The sequence below is a fragment of the Bactrocera neohumeralis genome, chromosome 4 (assembly GCF_024586455.1).
Source record: "Bactrocera neohumeralis isolate Rockhampton chromosome 4, APGP_CSIRO_Bneo_wtdbg2-racon-allhic-juicebox.fasta_v2, whole genome shotgun sequence".
Lineage (NCBI taxonomy): Eukaryota > Metazoa > Arthropoda > Insecta > Diptera > Tephritidae > Bactrocera > Bactrocera neohumeralis.
The window spans coordinates 5,780,816-5,806,594 of record NC_065921.1 but is presented as its reverse complement, the minus strand read 5'-3'; the positions used below and the strand labels follow the sequence as shown (position 1 = coordinate 5,806,594).

The following is a 25,779-nucleotide window of genomic DNA, read 5'->3' as shown; positions in this document are numbered from 1 at the left end:
TTGTTAATCCCAACGCAGAAAATAGTTAACATAAGGACTGAAGACATCACAGTGCTGTATCGGCAGGGTAGTTTTTTTTGAAGCGGCGGATGTGAGGAGTTCTAAAAATGGCCATGCATGACATACTAGGTCTTTAGGCTTATATTGTCTGCACTTGATAACCATTAAATTTTTGGGGCGGTGACGTAAGTACCCAACATTTTACGCAGTAATCTATTGATACGATTTTTGTTGTAGATCGATGAAAAGCCATGAACAGCTCTACAAGTTCGAATAACCGTTTTAACAAAATCGGCATAGAAGGGAAATAATGAAAAAAAAAATAGCTTCGACTTTGTCTCAAATGAAAAATTACATTTGCCTCGACATTCAGTAACATTGTCAAATGCATATTTCATATCTAAGGAATTATATTCAAAGTGCAGAATTCAAAAAATCTCCGAAAAAGCATTAAAACGACATTCATTGTTTTAAGTTTTGGCATGTAAGGAAGATAAAAGGTTTCATTAAATTTAAAGGAAAACATTGCAGTAAACACATTTTAAATAACAATAATTTATTGTTTAAATAATATTTTCATATAAAGAGTAAAATTAAGTTATTTATATACTTATGTATACCATTGGCACACAAACGTATTCATATTACAAATAAGCACTCATGCTTCAAAGCAACAATACCGTTTTATATCACGCCACTGCCGACTGAACACTAAAACCTCTTACATTCCAAATGTAAAACGCAGGCATCGAAACAAAAAAACAGGCAAAGGCGAATACGCCACTCGTGCGCTTCTGAGGCATCACCCACTACTTTCGCACTCACAACACAATAGGCTGGCATTTCCCCCACCTTCAGTCGGTTGCTCTCGTTCGCACACACATTTAGCACCCAGCATCGAATAACCAGACCAAGAACGTCAGCAACAACATCGAACACGGTGACTGAATTGTGTTTTGTTGGTGTCCCGCCTGCTACTCGCCGTTACGTGCATTTCTTGCAACTACACCACTGACGCGCGAGCCAAAATGAAGTTAGTTGCTTCGGCAGCCATCGGTTTCGTTGCCGAAACACGACCGTTGCCAGAAGTGGCCAATCAAGCTGTATGCCAGTCGAAGGGTGGGCGCGGCCGCAGCGGCAACGGCTCACTCTATCACTTTCGCACGCAACCATTGGGTTTGCCACTTTTTCAGTCTAACATTCAGGAACGGCGCATACAGTAGGGATGGGGCAGGCAGTTGCTGAACACGAACGTTAAATAACGAACGATAGCAATGCTAAAGACGAAGGCAAGCCTAACAGATTCGCCACCGTCGTTTGATGTTGATGCACCATAAGAGAGGGAGAGTTGTGCGTTGTTGCTGTGGATGTTTGAGCCTTCATTTATATTGGTGAATAAATTGGATATGCGAGAGTGGTTATTTAACTGAGAAAGTATTGGTTTTTGGGTGGTGGGGTCATTCGGTTATACTTCGTGCTTAGATTCGGATTAATTTTATCTGCGCAAATGTTTATAGCCGAGAAAAATCGTTTGGGCACAGTGACTCAGAATACAAAAATGTCAAAGAAATTGTATTCGATTTAACGAAGCGCTGGGTATTATAAAATTGGTATGTTTTGTATTGGTATATCCTTATCGATAATTTCTTTTATTCTCTAGCCTGAATTTATTGTTGCTAAGTGTAACGATATAGCCCTTAGTAACACCGGTAAAGAATGCGTTAAAAATACTTTACCCAAAGTAAGAAAGCTTACAGGAGGGGTTTCTTTGGAAAATAATTGAATTAGCATTAAGTTTTTGCATCTGTTTTGTAATCCCGAAAGTCTTAATCAAAAGTATGTAGATTTTAAATATCTAATCCCAAATGCTAAATTTGAAGTTTTAAAATAAATTTTAGCTCAAATATCGAATTCGAAAAATAAAATAAATATTAATTCCAAGTTTAGAGTTAAAAAAAATGTTTGAATAGAACAGTTATCTTACCTGGAAATCCTGCACCGGATTGCGATACATCAAAGTCCTGTCCGAACACATTCAGCACGACATACATACATACATATACAATGTATGCCAGCGCTTCCGTACTAGAGCTTATACAGAACCATCGTCTTCAATACTCCAGAACAATAGATGACAAGGTTTTAATTCTGATTTTTGAATTGAAATTATACTTTCAATTTTTAATTCAAATTTCGAAAATTAGAAAGTTTAATTGTTAATCGAAAACTATTTAATTAAAATATTTCGATCGAAAAAACTTACCACTAATACTACAGAACTCTTTAAATAGTTTTTTAAATAAGAAAACATTTTTTGGTTGGTTGAAAAGTGAGTAGCAGTAGCGCCAGACCGTAGGCGGTCTGAAGCCTTCATTAGGCTCATAAAATTAAATAATCAGAAAGTGGATACCCAAAAATTTGCGAGTTCTTCAAGTGCTCAGGTTATGAAACCAATTTTTTGTATTGATTTCTATGCAATGCTTCGAACTATTAGGTTATCTCCTCTCACTCTTGCGGTAACTACTACAATTCCAAAATATAGTTCGATTACATGATGTGTCTTAGATATAAAACCGAATCGAGAGTGATGCTTGCGCAGCTTCGTTCTGGATACTGTAGCAGGTTAAACTCCTACTTATCTAGAATCAACTCTGATATATCAAATATACAAAATCCAGCGTGCAACGAGTCCCTGCTGGACACTTACCACCTCTTTGCATGCCCTGTTAACCCTACACATCTGACACTTCTCTCGCTATAGTCCGATCCCGTCGTAATAGTACGTTCCTAGACCTACCGTTAGATGACCTCGATGAGAACTTATTAAATCCTTACCATCCTAACGGGGACTAGGTAACCGTTACAACAACAATAACAGCGAAAACCGAGACTTGGAGATACAAGTTGGGAGTTGTTGATAAAAAATCGGCAACAAATTATTGTCAATACCGACGCCTCCCTGAAAACTCAGGGTCAGGGAGGAATTGTTCTCGATTCTAGCTCGCTCGCTAATCGCATTTTTTAAATAGTTGAATATCGAGATGAATTTTTTTTAATTGTGCCTTATTATTAGCCCATAGTACAAAATCGTTTCGTTTAAGGGGCAGCGGTTGGGGCAAAACACCAGACCGCGACCGAGAGAGAAAAAGAGCGCAAAAATGAGCGAGAATAGCACACATGGCAAGCCGATGGACATGTATTCGTTTGTGAATGCTCCACCAGCGTTGTAACAGTATTTTGTTGGCATTCGAATTGTGCAGTTTGTATAGCGCGGCTGATAGCGGACATAACAGTCGGCGACGCGACGCACTTTCCAACTTTTCAACTGAGTGAATTTCGCTTTGGTAAAACTGAACTGAAGTGCGATAGTGAATGAAAGCAAATAGAAGCTGAAACGCTAAAAAGTCAGTAGCGGTATTGTTGTTGTGGTTCATGCAAAGGCATTCGAGAAATCGATAAGGAAAACAAGTGCAGAAGTGAAATAAACGTAAAAAGGAAACACAAAAGTAAATAACGATAATAAAAAAAACAGTGTGAAGGAAGCAAAGGAAAGTGGGCTTAGTGCAATGTGCGCAAAGTGGGCCGCCAGCTAAATAGGGGAGGAGCGCACAGCAGAGCAGAGAAGGTAGCGGCTCGTGAATTGTTGTTAAAAATCAATATAAATGTTAGTATATAAAAAAGTATATTCGTTAAACTTTTGCCGGTTACGTGTTTGAAAGCGTGTGGGCAAAAGCAACGCGAGCGTTTACTGTGCTGGAAAAGTGTACAAAATTTCGTGACGTTTTTTGTTGCAAGTACGGCAAAGTGAAATTTTTGATGTGCACCTTTTGTGCCGTAAAATATATACAGAATGTAAGCAACCATTTTTTCTTTCCATAAATGCATATGTGTGCCTGTGTGTGTGTGCCTAAAGTTTCTAATGGAAAAAATTTCACTTTACAATCTGTGCTCTGGCACACACATATGTATGTATGTATGTATATGTTTCTATACAGTGTGTATGTTTATTTGCACATATGGATATGTGTGTGTTTTTAGTGTTGTTGTGTGTGAGTATCACCATATGTGTATGAGCAGTTAGAGCTAGAGCGGTCAAGTGAAGAATAATCGCTGAACTGAGTGCGCGGGCAAAACACTTGACACGCACACATAGCTATACAGCTATTTTCGTATATACGTGTATGCAGATGTGGCTGTGTGTAGGTGCGTATATGTGATAACGCGGCGCATGTGTTCCACTATCAGGAACAATAATAAGAACCACACACACGCACACTTGAACGCGCTGTGGGCACGCGTTTGTAACGGCGCGGCATGACAAGGCGACGCGGCATTTATCTTTCATTTCGTAGTTTCGTATTGCGGTGCCCGGCTCGCTTCAAATTGGTGCGCGTTCGCATTGGAATTTCGACGACGAAAATATCGTCAACATAAACAACAACCACTACGGCTAGTGCATGCAACGTTTGGAAATAAATAAATCCAACGTTTCGCGGCGAAAACGAAGGCGAGAGAATTGGGCGCACGGTGGGCGAATGGGGCGAATTCATGCTCCAACTAGCGGCAACGGCAACTAAGAGGCGTAGAAAGTTCGCAGTCGCCGCCAAGCGTTCGGCAGTATACGAATTGTGCTGCTTTTCGGCTTTAAATGTGTATCTGCGAGCACAAAAAAAAAAGAATAGATAGATACAAAGCTTAAAACAGACACTTTGTAGATGCGCAGTGCAAAAATCGCGCTATTCGTGAGCGAAGCGTAGTCACATACATAGACACATACTCGCTTTGCCGACAATCTCTTGGTGGTGGTGCTGGCGAGTCGGCTATAAGCTGCCGCGCCATACTCCACTCTGTGCTACAGATTTACGGAGCGAATTCGGCGCGGCAAGTATTACAATGTTAGCCGCAGTCTCAGTCGGTCGGTTTGTGGTGGGTGGCGCGCGAACTAAAAACCGAAAACAAGTGGAAGTAGTAGAAGTGGCACGTTGGTGCTAGTGCTGATGGTGGTGGTGATGGCGCATTCGCCTGGTGAGAGTGAGAACGAATGTGGTGTGTGTTTAGTGCGCGCGCGCATGAGTGAGAACGACCGAACAACCGAGCGGCGTACGGCAAGCGCCAACCAACTTTTCACGGAGCGGCACGGTTGTGTGGTCGGTGGCATTTTCGTTGTTCGCTAGTTTCGAATTTGATGGCTGCTGTGTCAGTTATATCGTTATATCGAGCGGCAAGTCATAATTTTAAAAGCGTGTGGATTTCTTTCAACCCGCTGTCGCACTGTGCCAGACATATTCGCGGGCGAATAACACAAGCACTTGTGCATATACATATGTATGTGCCCTGCTAGTGTTTGTGTGTGTGTGTGTGCGTGTGGGACAACAACACATTTATGTGAGTGAAACAACAACAACACAGTGGTGTTGCAAATTAGTGCAAATATCGTTGAGCGCCGCATCCAACCACCATCGCCATAGGCAAGCAAAGCGCACAACTCAGCCGCCCTACTTTGGATTTGTTTTTGTATTTGTGTGTTAGGTCGGGTTGTGCGCTATGGTGTGGCGGTGTGCGGAGGCGTGCGGCCGTTGGTATTAAAGTGCGGAAGTATTTAAGTATGTGTGTGCAGGTGGGTGGCGGAAGAATTATAAAATATTACGGTAAAGCCAAAGAATGGGGAATAGGAAACAGAGCAGCAGGAAGTAAAAGCAATTGTGCAACGAAACACTCTATTCTCCACACTTACTTTGCTGCTGCTTCTAATTCATATTCCGTTTGAGTCGTGTGTATGTTTTTTTTTATTTCTAATTCTCTGTTGCTTTCCTAATCCTCACGCTCTCATTGTTTTGGCTCGTTTGTGCGTCGGTCGGAACAAAATGTGCGTTGATGCGGTCAGCAGTGAGTAGAAAACAGCTGAGCGTGAGTGCGTGTGTTTTTATTGACTTCGGTGTTTTTATTTTTGTATCTATCTGCCTAGATACATACATATGTACATATGCTGGTGTGTACACGCATGTGAGTGTTTCGGCGTGAGTTCATTGAAATGCGTGTGTTTCTATGTATGTGCTAATGTGCGTCTAAACAAAATATCAACAACAACGAAGACAAATTAATAACTCAAGCGCAGCGGCAAACGGCATTGAAATCATTCAAACACACGTACCGAAACAAATAAATATGTATAGCTCCGCACAGATATAAATGTACATACATACATACAAACATACATACATATTTATTGTCTATGTATGTATGTATGAGCTGTGTTCTTTCAGTAGTAAAGTTGAAGCGAAGAAAACCAGAAACATATTGTTTGAAAATAACACAGTTTCGCCGCCAAATCGTATTGATATGTTGTGCGTGTATGAATGTATATGTATGTACGTGTGCATGTGTTTCAATACTACACCTATTGCATTTTGGTTTTGTGTTTATTATTGTGATTATTATGTGCCTATTTGCCTTCAAACACTTCATTTAATTGACGTTCATTTGTACGTCCGCGCCCGCGCCCTCCGCGCTCTGCTTTAGTTCAAACAAACGTAAATATGTTTGTACAAATGCGAGCGTATGAATATAAGTATTTACTTGCAAAAGTGTTCGTATTCGATAATTTATTTGTAATATGGCCTGTTGGCGATTAGCCGCTATTAGCGCTGATCTATTAGCGATTAAATGAAATTTGTTTTCTATTTCACTTTGAATATTGTTACTTTTTCAATAACAACTTGTGAGCTGAATATTGTCTTATTAGCATTCATCTAAAATAACCTTTATTTTCATTTAAATGTAATTTTTTTACCATATTGATGCTTGTCTCACAAACTTCATGGTCGCATTTGCTTAAATTATTTAGCCAATATTTACATTTTAAGCAGATTTTTTGAATACCACTGCGTTATGAAGATTTTCTTCAGCTTAAATTATGATTTCGACATTGCTTAACGTAGCCATGCCTTCTCTGCCAATAACGATTTTTGGTTAATTAATATGGTTCCAGGGTGGACACTGTTCATGTCGATTTGAAGACAGCAGTACGCCGATGATATTGAACTTTGTTTTCGCCAGGCCGAATAAGGAAGCGAAGCAAATGGGTCTCGCACACGCGGCTTGACTCCCACGTCACTGTAAACAGTCATAACTTCGAATTTCGTCTATCTTGGAACTAGTTTTAACACCAATAACAATCTCAGCCTCAAAATCCAACGCAGAATAACTCTTGCTCAAAGATGCTACTTCGGACTACTGAGAAGTCAAGGACTGTCTGAACCGACTATGAGCCGACTAGAATAAATCTACTTCATTTTCAATCTCGTTTGGGTGCCTGGTCATAGCGATTAGCTGGTAACTGCAAAGCCGATAAGTTGGCAAAGAGGACACTCTTGCCCGCTCACATATGAGTAGGAACGAGTTAGCTTTCCGTTGTTAACTGGAGTCCTAGCATTGTACCTATGAACCCCGCGTGCAGGCGTTGATTGACTACCAGCTTCTGTGCGATATCCTTTTGGCATAGAGTAGAACGCAGGAAACCTAGTGAAGTACTTGCAGCAAAGTTAATCTTGCCGCAATCTTAAGTGTTCTTATCTTCTTCGACTCAAGTTGTCAATGTTGTATAGAAGAAGGTTAGGTGGTAACATCAGGCGCTTTATCTCTAGTGTCCAGCATTTGCAGGACGAAGGTTGCAACATCTGGGCAGTCTTATCTTCGGCAAACCAGGAAACATAGCCAAAACTACCATTCAAATTTGTGATAGGCTTTCTACGTTGACCAAGTGAAGTTGCGGGTAGGATCGAGTTCTTAACTTGAACCTAAACTTAACTTATCTTAACCTACTTATTCAATTTAATTTTGTGTTTAAGAGATTTTGATGAACCTTTCTAGAATCATACATTCATAAAATGAAAATGATTTTATCTCAGAATCATAAAGCCGACTTCTACTTTTAAGGGTAACAGGTGTGATTGATAAGTTCCGAAGAGGACCTTAACGAAGGCGATTTAAAGTCAATACCACTGTAAGGTGGGTGACAACGAGGATGCTATGGGCTTTTCTATGCTGCGGCGAAAGCCGATTATGATTACATATTGAATTATGTGCCGTGAAAACTGAAACGTAAAATTGTGATAATCAATATTAATTATAGACATACACACATTCCATTCCATTAGAACTAGTTAATAGCCATTAATCAATCAACCAATTAGTGATGAGCTCAAAGAGGCTTTAATCAACGTGGATTCTTCACCAACTGAGTCTTTTAATGACTTTTGGTAATTCATAATTACTATATAGAATCTTAGGTAAATACATTAACTGGGTAACTTTACCGCTCGCGGTTTAAAAGTTGGCCATTGGCAAATTGGCGATTGCGAAAAGAAATGGTACATGAGCAATTCTTCAAACTTCGCTATATTACTTTTAGCCATTCCTGCGCTATGTTTCCCACATTTAATGCTTAATTTTTTTCGGTTTTGTTAAAAATTGCAGACTCAAACTTATTTTTGCTTCACCACTTTTTCTGCAGTGTTTCTTTAGCGCTTTTTAGTGACTTCGAACGCTTTACGAGCGTTCCAAAGAGTGAATGCGCGCGTCTCACTCACTTTAATGTCTCTTCTTTCGTCACAATGGCTTTTATTTTCACCGAGCATGCTTAGCGACTTGGCGTCGGTCAACGAGCTAGCCTAGCTAGCTAACCCGTCTCAGCATAGCGAGCCGGTAGGTAAGCCAGTCATGCATTCAAGCATTCAGTCAGTCAAGTCGTTGAATTGTCAGTCACATCAGCAACGTGCCATATAAATCGTCACTGTTTTTGTGTGTACCGTCAGTCATATCGCCATTATGGTGCTCAGTCTGGCCGCCTGACTTTTGAGTTGCCTCAATGTACACTTACTTGCATGTGTATTTCTTTTCTTTGTAGCAGCAGTTTTTCTGAAGCTTTCCCTTGACTTGGTTTTATTCCCATCTTTTGTTTCTCCTCACTGCTTTGTTGTCCGTCATTCGCCAACGTTGTTGTCGTTGTCATTTCAATTCTGTGATTTGTTACTGGAGTAGATGCATAGCGCAGCATAGCTTAAGGCCCTGGCGGTGACAACGACGTCAACAGCAATGAGTGGGAACAGCGAGCGAAGCGAAGCACGCATGCAATGGCTAAATTTATATGAGTTAAAAAAAATATGGCAAATTCGAATCGCCACTAAACGTCGTATTTATCGTCTATCGGTCGTCCATCTGCAAACTTCGCCCATTCTCTCAATACATAATCGATGCGATCGTCCATAGCCATGTCCGTTTGACGGCGTCCACTTGACGTAAATTCGCGGAAGGCCATGAAACAATCGGATGGCAACGTCGATGCAATACAAGTAGCAGAAAATGTCGCTGCAACAGCAAACCGATGGCCGATGGCCAAGAACGGCAAACATGAAACGAAGCTGCGCGCTGTCATGCCACGAATTCCCTTAAGCATAACATGAAATACATAAAATGTGCCTTTAAGGGGATTCCCAAAAACCAAAAAAGAATTGTATGACAAAATAAATTCGAATAAAGAATGAAATAATAAGCAATTCTACTGAAAATACCCACTTTGTTTAGATTTCGTTATAAATTCAAAATAATCATTGTCGGTTTAGATAAAAGTCCTCTGAATCTGTGTATGTGTAGTAGTATGATAAGAGCCAAGAGAGCTTCGCCATATCAACTCAGTTTGTAAACATATTTTTATACACTAAATATGGTATATTAAGTTTGCCAAGAAGTTTTTAACCCCTTGTAGGACACGTCGAAGACCCTTCTATTTGATAATATATTTTCTTGAAATTCGGCAGATATTTTGAAGATATTGCTACACTATCCTAACATTTTGTTCAAATCGCCGTTGCAAATGCGCAAAGGACCATAAATCTTCTGCAGACCCTGTCCCTCGATGTCGACTCATCAGATATTGACATCGTCCATGCCTCTGAACCATATAGCAGGGCGGGAATGCGCTACTTATGTATAGAGTTTGGTCTTTGTTCGTCGAGAGAGGACTTTACTTCTCAATTGCCTACTCTGTTCGAAGTAGCACCTTCTTCAAGAGTTATTCGTTGGATTTCGAGGCTGCCATTGTTGTCTGTGTTAATACTGTTTTCAAAATAGACAAAATTATCTACGACTTCGAAGTCAACAGTGACGTATGAGCCAAGTCGCGTGTGCGACGACTGTCTTGCCATCATTCACTACCGAACCCATTTGCTTCACTTCCTTATCCAGTCTGGAGAAAGCAGAACTAGCGGCGCGGTTGTTTATTCCAATGATATCAATATTATCGGCGTACGCCAGCAGCTGTACACTCTTATAAAAGATTGTACTTGCTCGATTAAGTTCTGCAGCTCGAATTATTTTCTCCAGCAGCACATTGAAGAAGTCGAACGATAGGAAGTCGCTTTGTCTGAAACCTCGCTTGGTATTGAACAGCTCGGAGAGGTTCTTCACGATCCTGTCGAAACTTTTGGTATTGCTCAACGTCAGTTTACACAGCCATATTAGTTTTGCGGGGATATCAAATTCAGACATCGCGGCATAAAGGCAGCTCTTTTTCATGCTGTCAAAAGAAACTTTGAAATCGACGAAGAGGTGGTGCATGTAGATTCTCTTTTCACGGGACTTTTCCAAGATTTGACGCATGGTGAATATTTAGTCAGTAGTTGATTTGTCAGGTCTAAAGCCACTCTGATAAGGTCCAATCAGTTTGTTGACGGTGGGCTTTAATTTTTCACACAATACGCTCGATAGAACCTTAAATGCGATATTGAGGTGGCTTATCCCACGGTAGTTGGCGCAGATTGTGAGGTATCCTTGTTTTTGGATTGGGCATAGCACACTTAAAATCCAATCGTCGGGCATGCTTGCGTCCGACCATCTGATGCATGCTCCTTATCAGTTCTTCGCCGCCGTATTTGAATAGCTCGGCCGACAATTCATCGGCCCCCGCCGCTTTGTTGTTCTTCGGACGGGTAGTTGCTATTCGAACTTCTTCATAGTCTGGCAATGGAACGTCTGCTCCATCGTCATTGATTGTGGGATCGGGTTCGCCATCTTCTGGTGTTTTTAAAGCATTATTCTCATGCAATTCGGTTTTCATAAATTTCGAAAACCATTTAAAACAACAAAATTTAATTTCAATATTTTTATAATCTCTTCTATACCGATTTTGCAGATTAATACCATTCGAGGCTATTGAAAGTTCACTTAGTTTCAAATCCAATACAATTAATTAAACACAAATTTAATTAATACAAAATAAAATATCCAAGATGAAGCTACAAAAGACAGATAAAATGCTCAAAGTGCGCGAATTCAATGAATTACTCAGCTGCCATCTTTGCGGCGGCTACATGATAAATCCAACAACAGTGGATAATTGCTTGCATACATGTAAGTATTAAGACTAAATTTATGCACACTTTTTATTAGTTTAAAGTATATGAAAATTTGGAAAATTTTAAATAGAAAATCATAATTTTCAAAATTGACACTGCAACTAGTTTAAATATTCCACTATGCTCTAATAAAGTTTAAGCGATCCGCTATTGCTTCGAATTCTAAACAGACTTGCAATTTCTCCCTCCAATTTTCAGATTGCCGTAGCTGTATTGTGCAACATTTGCAGCGCGAGGCTTCTTGTCCACAATGCAAAGAAGTCGGAGGTTTCAAACAAGTTAATATGGGCAATTTGCGGTAAGTTTTCAGTCCGCTTTGCGTATACTAACGGTTAATATGACCAGTTGTATGAATTGCGTTTGTTTTATGACTTTTTTGGTAAACCCTAACCTTGCAGGTCGGATGAAGTAATGCGGGCGTTGATTTTTAAAATGGTGCCCGGTCTATACCAAAAGGAACGGGAGCGTGCAATACAATTCAACGTGACACAACTCAATAGCCAGCAGCGTGTAAATGTTGAGGAAGCGTCCAACGTTGTCAGCAGAGAGCAGGAGGCAGTTGAAGAGAATTTCTTTGCGCCTAACGAACCAATTAGGTAAGAAATTGCGAGCACTTACATATGTTGTAATGCTATGAAAATTCGCAAGTCATGCTGCCCTTTATATGCTTGTGGCAATTGTGTGACAATTTCTATACTGAAGATAATATATTTTTCTTGTCTTAATTTTTCTCTCCTCAATTCTTTTGTTCCCATTGTTTCCGGTCATTAGTTTGTCATTGGAATATCATCCGACTTTGCTGAAGGGCTGCAGCACGAGTCAAATACCGCCTGTGCGTTATCTGCAGTGTCCAGCTTGCTTGAAGATACGTCACTTGAAACGCTTCCTCTGTTCCAAATTCGACATTGACCCCGAGAGTAAGCGTATCGAGGTGGAAGTGATTTATGAGGATGAGGTGTTGCCAAATGATTTTACGCTAATGGATGTTGGCTATTGTTACAACTGGAAGAGGGTGAGTAACAAAAGGAAATTTTTATTATTTGAAAGCGCTATCTGTGTATAGAAAAAGTATATGTACAAATGTATATGTAAGTGTGCATGGTTTTGTTTTAATTATATACATATGTATGTAAGTAAGAATTCATTATTTTTCTATAACCGAATTATTTTTGTGTGGATCCGAAAGTGGTATTGAATTTCCAATTAATATATAAACGAATTTTATAAAACATGGCTTATAAAAAAGCCAAATTTGATTAGTGATTTCTTAGAGCTCCAATTTACTGACAAGTTTCGTCAAAAAATTTTTATATTTTTGATTTTTGCATAATTTATTCCTGAAAATTTTTACTGAGAGCCATTGTATATATTTTTTAAATATATTAATAAAATATTAAGGGATAAAATATACAGTTTCGTCAGAATATTTCATAAAATATCCAAAAAAAGAAATCGATGGACAATAAAATTTGGGAATATTAAAATGTAATCTATTATAAAGGGTCTATAACTATATTCATGCGGTTTTTGCTTTCAAATTATACATTGTGACAGAAAAATACACGGAAATTGTAAATAAAAAGCAAGATATTTAATTATTCATCAATATTTTTTCGTCACCTTCAAAGTAATTGCCACCAGTCCTCGAAACACTTTTCATAAGCAATCGACTGAAAACGGGTTCCACAAAGCGGCAGTTTATGTTTGGGGAACAAGAAAAAAATCATACAGAGCCAAATCTGGTGAATACGGTGGTTGAAGGAGGCATTCATTGCGTTTTTGGTTTTAAGTTCTGTCACAATCGTGGTTCGATGCTATGATGCATTACAATCGTGTAAAATCCATGAATTGTACTTCCACAATTCCGACCATTTTCGAGGGATGTTCTCACGTAAACGCCTCAATATGGCTAAATAGAACTATTTATTGACCGTCTGTCCCTCCGGAACAAATTCAAGATGCACAAAACCACGAATATCGAAAAACAATGCGCATCACCTTGATTTTTGAGCGGCTTTGGCGTGGATTTTTTTGGTTTTGGGTCGTTTTTCCCCCTCCATTCCGATGGTTGTTGACTTGTTTGCATGTCAAACTCGTAAACCCAAGCCTAATCGGCGCTGCCTGACGATTTTCAGTCCTATATCTTTCAGTTTTCACTTCTTCAGTTGAAGAGGTCGAAGTTCGTCCAGAAGGAGGCACGTCTTCAACGATCTCCATGAAGGCTTTACCACTCGTAGGCCTGTGTTTCTGATTAAACTGAATCACCGTATGCCTTTTCCAACATTCGCAATGATTTCGTATACGAAATTTGATTAGAAATACAAAATTTGAGACAAATTCTTTGTTCGATATTTTTATCCATTGTAAAAATCGCAAAACACTACTAAGGTGGCATAGTAATTAAAAACAGTCCTACCAACTTAGGAAAATAACATTTTTCCATCTTTCTGACAAAAAGGGCCAGATTTCAGCTATAAAGAGTGTAAGGGAAAACTTTCAAGCAGCTGTTGTTAGTTTTCAATCGGTCTTTTAACATGAGACCGATCGTTGTAATGATGGAAAATTATAGTCTCTTTCGGCAAACACCTGCCTTAATTTGATGAGTTGTTCTCAGTATCATTTTCCACTAAGGTTTTCGCCCGGTTTTAGAAGCTCATAATACACTACACTAATCTTATCCCGACAATTATAGAGCATTGGCGTAATGGATATTCGGCTTTATTTATGTGACCGTTTGGCCAGGTTTTACACATGATTTTTTGCATTTAGGGTTGTTGTAAAAGATCCATTTTTTATCGATAGGCACAATCCGTTGCAAAAATGTCTTCTTTTTCCGGTGTTCAAGCAGTATTTTTCACAATTCATATGGCAGCCAATTTCCTTGCTTTTGAATACATCTTACTGCTTCTAAACGTTTTGAAATGGCTGCTTATGTGACTCCCAAAGATTAAACTCTTATTTTCCGTGTCAACAATATTCATTGAGTAATGCTTCCAGTAACTCTTCTTCAAGATTTTTGAACGTCCAGGAAGTTCTTCGTCTGCTAAGTCAAAATCGCCACTTTAGCCCGTTTTGTTTTCACCATAATATCATGACTTTCGACAAAGGTTTTCTTCATATAACGTATGAGTCATTAAGGCGCACAAAGACGGCATCTCTGGGCAAACGGCACGATAATAGTTATAGACCCAATATACATATGTACATATGAGCAAATATAATCAGGTTACATAACTTTTTATCTCATGACAATACAAAGTAATGATTTGTAATTTTTGAACTTTTAAAAAATTATCTTAGTCATATAAGTCTTATTTTTAAGTGATCTAAAACTCTTTAGTTCGAAATTTTTTGCAAAGGTTGTACACTTAAAAAAAAGTTAGTTAAAATATATTGCTATAGATAATATTAAAATCTCGATATACCAAAAATGAAACATGAAAATATCGCTTTATTTTTGATTTCTTCTTGTAAAAGTAAACTGGGACCCCTCTACCAAGCATTTTATTTTATATTCTTCTTCAAACCATTAATTTACAGCATGCACCTATGCAATTCACCTATCGCATACTATTCTATGGCAATGAGTCTCAGCATCCTGCAAAGCGAATCAATAAGTCCGACCTCGAAGTTGAGGTGAAACGAAATTCTCGCGTTGACACAGTAAAAACCACCGAGTTAAAACAAAATGAAGGTATTACGCTTTCTAATGAAGCCAGCATTACCAACCTGACTGCTGCTTCTACCGTCAACTACAACAACCAACAGGCATTGCAAAAAGCTCCCAAGAACAAGAGTAAATCATCAAAGTCTATTAAAATCACTTCAAATAAAACCTACAATCCGAGAAATGAAGAGGTAAATGCCCCCGTAAAAATGATATTTGCGCGCAAATCGAGCGTTGAGGGCGGTAAGAAACCGTCACCCAAGCGCAACAACCACGAAGATGTAACGTATACCGTGACAAATGATTTCAAGAGTCTACGCAGCAATGATATGCGTTATAGCGATTACGCCGTCTCGTCCACCACGAGCAATAGTAATTCGCCAAAGAGTTCTCCGAAGAGTGAACACCGTTCAACTAAATCTATTGCGAATGCGCACGAATCATCTCCACCACAAGTGATGCAATCCGTGGGAGCTTCATCGGTGACGGTGCCGAAGTGTGACATTGTCGTGAGTATACCACAGTCGCAGATGCCGAAGTCGCCGTACTCAATCGATGATGAATTTGAGAATGTCTCCTTGGCGCAGTTGAAAACCGCGAGTAAGAAATCGCCTTCAATCACAACAACAACTAACGTAGAGTCACCAAAAGGTGGCTCGACTAGAAATGTGCCAAAGTTAAAAATTGAATTGAATAGTCTGAAGACGCGTTTAAGCATTTCAAAGCCCAAATCGGCTGGTGTGTTGTCAAGTGCGGAGGTCTCAGAGAAACGTGAGCGTACCAAGCAGCGCAAACACTCATTGGATGAAGTAGCTGCGCCATTGAATGATAGACTGGATATAGAGACCTATGCGAAAAATATCGGCTTGCAGCCCATAGAGGTGTTGACGCCACCTGAATCGTGCGAAAAGCTCAAATACAGTCCAAATGCCTCCCCGCTTTCGTCTGCATCCTCAACAACCAGTTCGTCGAATAATGCTTTTCCGTTGACCACAACCACCGAGCTGACTACGAAGACTACTTTCCATAAGAAAAGGAAAAAGAAGCACTCGAAAGATTCGAAGGAACCGAAGGATAGCAAGCGGCGTCGTATGCATGCAGAAATCTCTAGTAAACCGGAAGAAGAAAGCCTTAAAATGAAGGTAAAGCTAACAGCACCACACAATCATAAATCCCACAAGTCTGAAAGTTCTGGTACAAAGAAAAATAGTGATGAAATGCGTAAATCACCACCGATTGTGAGGGATGTGAAAGTGTTGGCAACTGCCACGGTGCCAGATGTACCAGTGACACCAGTAAATGATAGTATTTTGGCATTGAACAAAACTCTCGGTGAGGAATCGCGTAGCATAAATCATCTTATGATGGAAAAGGAAAGAACCAAAGAGGTTGTCAAAGTAGTAAAGGCGGATGAAACATTGCTAACACTCCCACAGACAAATTTGCTTCCAAAACCCTACAACAACATAAGAGATTCCAAATTACCCGCTTCACCACCACTACCGCCCAGTCTCTTCAAGACGACGCCACTTAATTTCAATACACTCACAGTTACCAGCACGACAGCGGGTCAATCAAAGTCTGCAAATAATTCATCCAAACAATTGGACTTGACCAAGGGCAAACAGCAAGTGCCACTGACGACAAAACCAACCTCAGTACCGCAGTATAACAGACAGGGTTCCCTAAGTGCTCCGAAACCACATCCACATTTCATAGTTCCAAGCCTTCCACGACGCCCCTCACCTGGCACAAACAGTTCGTATACACCTTCGTCCATAGCCAGTGCCAGTAGCAAACACCTCGGTATGCAATTAAAACGCTCCGCCTCTTTGGATGAGTCTTATGCAATTGGTGGACGTGCGAAGCAGGTTAAGCTCGATGCGTCTCAGCGCAAGGCGCTGTACGGCAGTTATGCAAATAAGCCGCTTACACCGCCATCCACCAGCGTAAGCATTAGCAAACTGGCCGATACTGCAACCAATGTGCAAAGCTCTGGTGGCACTCATAATAATGCAGTTACCATCACGGCACGTCCGCCGGGCGGCATGACGCAGGAACAAATGCGCTGGCAACTACCACCATACACTCAGCTACATTTACCGTTTAACAAGCCCGCTGTGGAAATCGTGCGCATCAACTCGAATCAAACGAGCACGGATATGCATATACCAGCGTTAAGTACACCAAAGAGCGGACGTATGATGGGACCACCACTATCTATGGTGAAGGGCAAGAAGTCCGTGGGACACCAGTTAGGCGCTATGCCTTCCACTGGCGGGGTGAAATCACCGCCAATATCCCTGAATGCTGTATCTTTTGGACATGGCAGGAATAATCCGTATCGGCTGTCACCACCGGCGCTGGTGAATCTACAAGGTCCACCATTTAACGCGTCCAAGAAGATCGGCGCACTAGCTACAGATAATACCTATAAGAAACCGGAGAACTTGAGCAAGACCAACGGCACTACCGATAAGCAGTTACAGCAATCACGCATTAGTTTGAGGGACTTCAGACCGAGCTCACGTGATCACAGCTTCGATATAATTGATGTTACGGAGGGTAGCGGAAAAGCAGAGGTCAGCCCAGCGGCTGATACTACAGTCAGTGCCACAGCTGCTACGCCGTCAGCGCGCGAAAGCCTGGAAGCCGCTTTGAATAAAATTAAACAGAACATCACTTCCACAACAACTGCGCAAGATAGTGCCGCTGCTTCCGCTGCAAAGCAACAACAGTTGCCCTCGCCTACGCAGATGAGCAACGAAGACCTACAGAATCTACACTTGCTTTCCGAGTCGGCAACGACACGTGAGAAGATCGCAATACGCTCTTCTCAGTCCTATGAGAAACCGAAGATGCAACCATCTTCTTTGGTGCGCCAACAAAACGCTTCTGTGCGCAACATACCGAATCCCTCAGCGTTGGCGTTTCGTAATATGTCGACGCTGCCTGCTGTGAGCTCCACTTTGACGCCCGCAACCACGGTTGCTGTCAGCAGCAGCGCGCCATCTACAACCCCATCCACACCAACAACCAGTCTCGCATCAGCATCCACACAAAAAACATTACCGCTGGTGGCACTTCCCTTAACCAGCGCTGCTGCGCCACTTAGTCCCGGCAATCCTCCGTTGTCTGCCATAACCAGCAGCAGCGTAGTTAGCGCTACCAGCACCAGTACAACTGTCGCACGCACCGTCAAGAAGCCGACAACCATTGATCAAGTTGCCGCTAATTTAAATATGCGCGCATCAGCCGCCGCCGCGGAAGCACACGCAGCTAAATTGAGCGCCGCCGAGGAAGTGACGCAAATAACTTCGTCGAGTCAAAATAATGCCAGCGACCTGACAAAGGTAACGCTCACTACAACTGTGGCTTCTTCAGCCACAGCTAACGAAACGTCGTCCACAGCTGCTGTGTGTGCAAAGGCGGATACGAACGAAACGGCAAACGGAGTGGCTGAGATTGTGAAAACGAAAGTGTTGCCGAAATCCGTAGCCGATAGTGGTGTGACAACTGCGATTGTCACTGATGTCACTAACATAGAGAACACTGCGAGTAACAGCAACAGCAACAGCAACAGCAATAACAATAATAATAATAATAATAACAACAACAACAACAGTAATAGCAAGAACAACAATAATAATGGCAATAGCGATGTCAAATATGGCGTGACGTCAGCTAGCGTGGCGAGTGATTAAGGTGAGTGCACCAAAGCATTGCATTGTTTATTGCTTTTCAGTTTGTTTTTTGTTTTTGCCGTTGTTTTTATTTTTTTGCCGCTGATGCGAATTGAGAGCAATCAATTGCGGTGACATGGGATGATGAGGGGAAGATAAATGAATGTAGTAGCGTAATATGCGAAGGATTTATGGTTTTTTATTCGTGAAGTGACTGAAATAATTGGAATTTTTCTATTGCATTTCGGGGTTAAAGCAGATTGCATGTTCCAGGAAGGATTTTTTTTATACTTTTTGAAGTGAATTCGATTTTTTCGATGAGACCAACTTCCTATCAGCTTTCAAATAGATTTTATAGAGTTTTTTATTACTAGGCACTCTTCATATAAATATTATTGTAGGTTTTTGCCTATCTACTTTACTTTTGGGTTCATAAAGCCTTTCAGAGAAAAATAAATATTCTTGTCATAATTGGATTTCGTTAAAAAGTACTATATAAAATATTTTTTTCTTTTGAGTTTAATTTTTTGTCTAGTATTATAAAATACTGAATTTAATCTTTTAAGAGTTGGTTAGATAGATAGTGAATACATGCAGATGTTAAATTTATGAAAATCTATGGTTCATGACATTGTGACGGAGCACTTGAACGTGCGCAAGGTGTGCGCAAAGATGGTCCCCGCTCACGCCGCTTTTCTCGTGAACAGATACCTAACCGAGGCCGGCATCCCAACGCTTCCGCAGCCGCCCTACAGCCCAGATGTGGCTCCCCGGACTCTTTTTTTGTTTTCTTGCCTGAAAAGGCCGATGAAAGGCAAGCATTTTGAGACGACAGAGGGGATCCAAGCAGCATGCATCTCGGCTCTCAAGGCTATTCTGGAGAATGCCTTCCATGACGCATTCAATGCTTGGAAATCGTGCTGGCAGCGCTGCATCGACGCAGAAGGAGCCTATTTTGAAACTTTTTAAAGAATCGTAACGACTAGTTCAATAAATTTTTTTAAAGCGACTCATTCCTATTAGAACAAACCCTGTACAGTAGTAACGAACATAGAATATAGATGAAGTTAAAATTTATAATTATCTCTCAGTTTTTGAGATATCGGTCTAAAATTTTGCACATGTTCTTTTCTCACCAAGAAGTTGCTTATTTGTCGAAATCGCCGATATCGCACCATTATAACAAGTATCTGCCGTACAAACTGACTAATCAAAATTAAGTTCTTGTATTTAATTTTTTTTTATTTTATAAATTATCTCCACGAAATTTGTCCAAGGCAAACAAACAAACTCCGAAAAATTTTTTTCACTCTATATCTAGCATACTGACCAATCGAACACCTTATGTATGGAAAACTTTATTTACTCTTAATTTGTCAGGGGTATTATAGCTAGGGATCTTCGAATTTAAGGGTTTTTCTTGTTTTTTAGTGCAATTAAAATTTTATCTTAAAATTTTTAACAACGATTTTTTTTCTTTTTATTCTTCCTTCATTTCTAAAGATACAGTCAGTCGATGCGAAATTTTCTTCGAAATAGTGGACTCCGAAGTCAAATATTATTGGAGATGGATGGATAGCGCTAATGGCACTAATGATATTTAAAGGGTAAATAATTACTAAATATGTAAGATGCAATACATAATAAATTATATAGCAACAAAAATCAGTTTCAGAGTAGGCACTCAATTATAATTTAATATAAAAATATTAAAAATAAAATATAAGGGAGTTTAAATGTAAATAAAAATAAAAAATATAATTTGGCATTGCAAGCACAATTTTCATAAAAATTAATTTCATTAAGTTTAAGTGAGTTTTAAAACTTATTCAAACTGTAAATCATTTGAAAAAAAAACCAAAACATTATAATAATTGTAAATTGTACTCTTAACAAATAGTATATTTAGCAGAAATAAGTATATGAAAAACTTAAATTATTTAAATGTACCTAATTAGAACTTCATCAACAAACAAAAAATACATATATGTATGTATGTATGTAATATATGTAAATATATATACTCATACATATATATGTACATATGTATGTGTAAGCAGGTATGTATGTATATATGCACATAAAAGCTCACATACATACTATATTATAGTTACGTTCAAAATAATAATGTATGTAGGTACATACATATATAACAAAACTAATGTCCATGGTAGGCTAAAAATGTTTCAAAAATGTGTAGTATTAGAAAAGTGAATTTAGAATTTAAATAGCGTTAATTAACATTATTTAAGCAACTTTTAAAAATATTTAATTTTTTGGAGTTTTTACTAATAGTATTGGGAGCAAATAGAGAGTGTGAAATAAGTCAGCTTAGATGTTGTCTATTTGAGTTGAGAATTTTGCTCACACCGTTAATTTATTTGTAAATAATTTACGCCCCCTTTTTATGTTAAAGAAATTTAAATTCGCACAACTAAAGCTTTAAATGTATTCTCCTTTCATGCAAACTACAAAACTATAGTTTTTAAAAGTTAGCCCTCGCAAGACCTTAATAAAAATTATTAAGTACCACATATGTACATATACTTACTTACTCTAATACATATGTAAATAATCAAAGAAGTCGTAAAAATGCTACTAATTAATATAGAAAGTGACTCAAAACGTCGCTGCTCACGAGATCGTAAATAAGCAAGAAACGAGCGGCGTTAATATATTTTATGTAGATATTAATATTTAGCGAAAGCAGTTTTGCACAAAATGTATAAACGAAATAAAGAAAAACATCATTATCGTACTTGCGCACATTCTCACACGCATATGCACACAAGCGTGTACTGCATATATAATAATATTCAGACCCAAATGTACATATGTATATACATACATATACTATATATCTGCTGCTAAAATTTGCAATAAAAACTTAATATCCTTCATTGCATGCAACAAACATACAAAATTTACTGAAACGCACACATATGCACGTATGTACATATATAGACATACTATTTAAAATTACACACACACGTACATACACTTACTTACATATGTGTGTACATAAATTTTATATTTTCACCAATTTTCAATTTTAAAATAGAAATTCATGTATTCATTTTTCCAAGTGCGTTTTTTAATTCGCCGTCAATGCGCTGACATTGAAGTATTGATTGCATAATTAAATTCCGAACAACCTGCCTCTTTATTTTATTTGATTGACCAATTGACGGGCACATCACGGCCACTTCAGTGCAACATTTCAATCGTCGATTTTCACTTTGTAAAATATTTTTACGATTTGTTATAATTATTTTTGGCGCCGCTGATTTATGTACATATGTATGTATATATTATATATAAATATGTGTATGTGATTATGTTTGTATGGCTATGAAGAGTTTGTTTAAGTAATTTTTTGTTTTCTTGAAAAAGAAAATTAATGAGAACCAAATTGGACGCAAATTGGAAAGATACTCGAAAATATTGTTCCTGTTATATGTTATTCATGTACTATACATGCATACATACATATGTATTGTATATGTATAATATATGTTTTTTTATTACTTTTTTATATACTTATTCAAAAATTTAGTTGCACATATCTTTTGTAAAGAATTATTTTTATAATATCTGGAATATATGTATATTGAAAGTTCAGTTTTTTTTTAAGGGTGATTCTGGTCTAGAAGCATGAATTTCAGGTAATTTTTAAAGTGTCGTAAAAAAAGGGCAATTAATATTTTGACTATCCATTTTTTAGAAGAGTACAGAAAAAAAATAACTAAAAAAAGTAAAAAATTTCAAAAATTTTGAGCTGACAAAGTGGGGGTCTCTTAAAATTTCCACGTGACCATACCCATGATTTCAACCCTCCTAGTTATCTGAAACCAAAAAAAAAGATCATTAAAGTTTTTTTGGATCACTTTTTCTGACTATTTCGAATTTTTTAAAAATAATAAAAATAAAAATTTGGGGATGGGGCTAATTCCAACCATAGACAAGCCTATAAAGAAGACTCTATAAAAATTTCAAGTAAATCGGTCCAGTAGAACCTGAGAAATCGTGGGTATCGTTCCGAAAAAGTCAGTTTTGAGAAAAACGCGTTTAAAGTTTCGCGTAAAGTCTTTTGTTCGATTAGTTCCGCCCGAACCAGTTTGGATGCCGGGTCAGAAAAATGCCTATATCTCCGAAAATAATTTGAATTTTGAAAAATCCTCTTGTACACATTCAAGAATATGTGTTGTAGTTAAACTTTGAAATTGTAAAAATTCGATTTTTTAAAATTTGTAGACCAGAATACCTCCTTGAGTTTAACCATTCGTAAAATTTTTACAATTTCATTTCTGTTTACACTATGGCATATGTATTTATATTGCTTAATATATTTTGTTCTAACTACAGATCATTTGCTTTATTACTTTTATTTCGCAATTAGTAATCGGAATTAGGTTATATCCACTTGTAGTCCGAAAATATGCGTTCTTTCGTGAATTTGGTTGAAGACGCATTTAATTTATGTAAATGAAAAAATGCGAAAAGTAAAAATTCAAAATTTACCTGATTACCCTTTTAATAATTTCAAACCGAAAAAAATATTAATCTGGAATAATGTCGCAATGCATGGAACTGCGAAGAAAAGAATTACAAAAAATTTGTACAAAAAAAAAAAATATTGTCAAAAATGGCAACTGCCTCAAAAAAACAGTTTTTATCACTATTTTTAACCGTTTAGATTTTTTTTAAATAGTAAAAATTAAAATTTGGATAGACACATAGTACAGTAGAACCTGGGAAAACGGTTTGAAAAAGACCTTTTCGCGAAAAACATGAATTTGAGATTTAAGTTAAATCTGAACCGGCCAATTTGCAATGACACTAAAACGGCTACAACCTTGAAAATAATTTGAATTTTGAAAATTCCTTATTGACAGATATTTTTGAATATCTAAAATATCAAAATACTTATGTCTGTAAAAATTTTTGTTTAAATGTATATATTATTAAAAATATTATTGAAATAGATGAATACAGGTAATGGTCGAGTGACTAGTAAAAATTTTAATTTTTGACGAAATGATGCTTGTTGGGCAGAAAAATACGCTTCAGAGTAGTTATTATCAAAATTTTATTCTTTCGATCATTGCCTAACCCGTACATACATACATACATATACATGTACATATGTATATCTAAGAAGGTTGTGTGAAAATTCTAAGTCTATCAGTGTAGCCGTTCCGTAGAAATTTTCCTCACCGGATTTGAAAATTGCCATTTGAAAAGGGTGTCGGAGATGTCTTAACAATAAGCTCATATCTCCGAAACTATTAGCCGGAACAACTTCAAATTTTCGAAAAATATGTTCTAATTATTGCTCATTGAAAATATATCAAATCAATTTTTTGAAACTCACAAGTGGATATAACATGTTAAACGCGAGTTCTGTTTAAAGTTAACCAAAAATGATAACTTTCATAACATTTAAAAAGATTCAGATATTTAAAAATACTAAACAAAAAGAAAGATAACTAGAATACTAAAAACATTTGTAAATTTGTATATTTTATCTGTGTGAACTCATAAATAATATAATAAATTTCTATATGTATATATGTATTAATCGCAAAACGCTAACGAAGATAATTCATTTTATTTTAATAAAAAACAATTTGCAAGTTCACTGCTAACACATTAGTTAAATAAATTATTTTAAATTTAATTTCAAAAACACAGAAAATAAGCAGCAAAGGAGAATAGAATACTGTGGGCATAATCAAATAAAAAAAGCATAAAAATGAATGTCACGTAGGTAAAAAACAACAACAGCAAAAATATTCGCAAATATTTGGAAAAGAAACAAAAGCAGAGAGAGACAGTAATAACTTCAATATAAACAATGAATATGTATAGACAAGTGTAGATACATACACACACATACATATGTATAAAAAAATTAGCATCAAAAATGTAAAGAGAAATTAAAATTATGCAAACACATAAAAAAATCCACTAAATCTATGAATAGAATGAATAGACGCATAAATGTTTGTAATATAAATATTTAATTATGAATAAGGAATAATAAAGAGAATTTAGCACATTTACACAACTTGGCGTTTTCATTTCCGCACACACGCACACACATACTTACACACATTATTACAGCGAGCGGAAGGCGGCTTAATGGCAACAAGAAGAAGCAACCACCCAAAAGAGCGCCATGTTATGTTGTTGTTGTTGTTGCTGCTCTTATCGGCCGCTGTTAGCAAGTTGTTGCGCGCTTAGACACCCTTACGTAAGTATTGTATTACAACGGTTTCTTTGTTGTTGCTAATGTGTTATAAAAGCAAAAGATGCGTAGGATGATAAAAAAGAAGATCAATAGACGCACAATGACCACAACAACATGCCCGAGTAATACCTTTCAGACGCGCTGCGTGTTAAGTAACTGAACTATAAATACGTAAGTATCTACGAGTACGTGTTCACTTACATACACACATGCATAGCGATGTACATAAATGCAGAATAAACGCGCACTCCTCGACGAGCATTCATATCTCTCGCTTTGCACAGTTGCAGTCAACACCCACACGCACTCCATTACAGCCTGGGTCGGTACACCCACGTTCATCTGCATATTTGTAGCTCGTGCCAAATGCTCACCCGCTTTCAAAGGCCAAGCCACAGTCTCATTCGCATTCAGAGCAACGCAACGCAGCGCCGACGACCGAACCACAAATAGTTGCTGTTGTTGTTTTAAATCACATTTTTACGTCAGCAGCCGACATGCGAAAGTCATCAAATGCGAGAATGTCTCGGCAGGGTGGTTGGGTTTGCAACGCCAAAGAGGTGAAAGGGGCGACATTGATGACAACGACGACAACAGCTCGTGCCATTTGAATAGCAGAGTGCATACCCAAAGCCAAACATACATACGTACATACATACACACTAGCAACTATATGTAAGCGCATAGAAATGTTCGTGCACTTGTACTTACGAACACACGTACTTGGATAAGCAAGTACTGCAAGAAAACTTATAAATATGTACA

At 38.1% G+C, this 25,779-nt stretch overlaps 1 protein-coding gene across 5 annotated transcripts; it reads left to right on the top strand.

The window, feature by feature from the left end:
* The first annotated feature begins 3,254 nt into the window (after positions 1 to 3,254).
* On the top strand, positions 3,255 to 24,831 carry LOC126757648 (protein suppressor 2 of zeste). 5 transcript variants are annotated; one of them, XM_050471723.1, is made up of 7 exons: positions 3,255 to 3,625; positions 11,189 to 11,406; positions 11,610 to 11,709; positions 11,810 to 12,007; positions 12,183 to 12,423; positions 14,952 to 18,783; positions 20,265 to 24,831. In XM_050471723.1, the coding sequence occupies exons 2-6, from the start codon at positions 11,286 to 11,288 to the stop codon at positions 18,780 to 18,782; spliced, it is 4,491 nt and encodes a 1,496-aa protein (XP_050327680.1). In that variant the 5' UTR covers positions 3,255 to 3,625; positions 11,189 to 11,285; the 3' UTR covers position 18,783; positions 20,265 to 24,831. The 5 variants fall into 5 exon arrangements, with proteins under 5 accessions (XP_050327680.1, XP_050327681.1, XP_050327676.1 ...); XM_050471724.1 differs by having other exon boundaries at positions 3,255 to 3,664; positions 20,271 to 24,831; XM_050471719.1 differs by having other exon boundaries at positions 3,255 to 3,664.
* Positions 24,832 to 25,779: the final 948 nt, after the last annotated feature.

What these genes read in the sequence shown, in the direction of transcription:
- LOC126757648 (XM_050471723.1), top strand. Translation starts at nt 11,286, where the DNA reads ATGAAGCTACAAAAGACAGATAAAATGCTCAAAGTGCGCGAATTCAAT. An exon ending in GCGCCTAACGAACCAATTAG is followed by an intron (nt 12,008 to 12,182) that starts GTAAGAAATTGC and finishes TCCGGTCATTAG; the next exon opens with TTTGTCATTGGAATATCATC. An exon ending in ATTGTTACAACTGGAAGAGG is followed by an intron (nt 12,424 to 14,951) that starts GTGAGTAACAAA and finishes ATTAATTTACAG; the next exon opens with CATGCACCTATGCAATTCAC.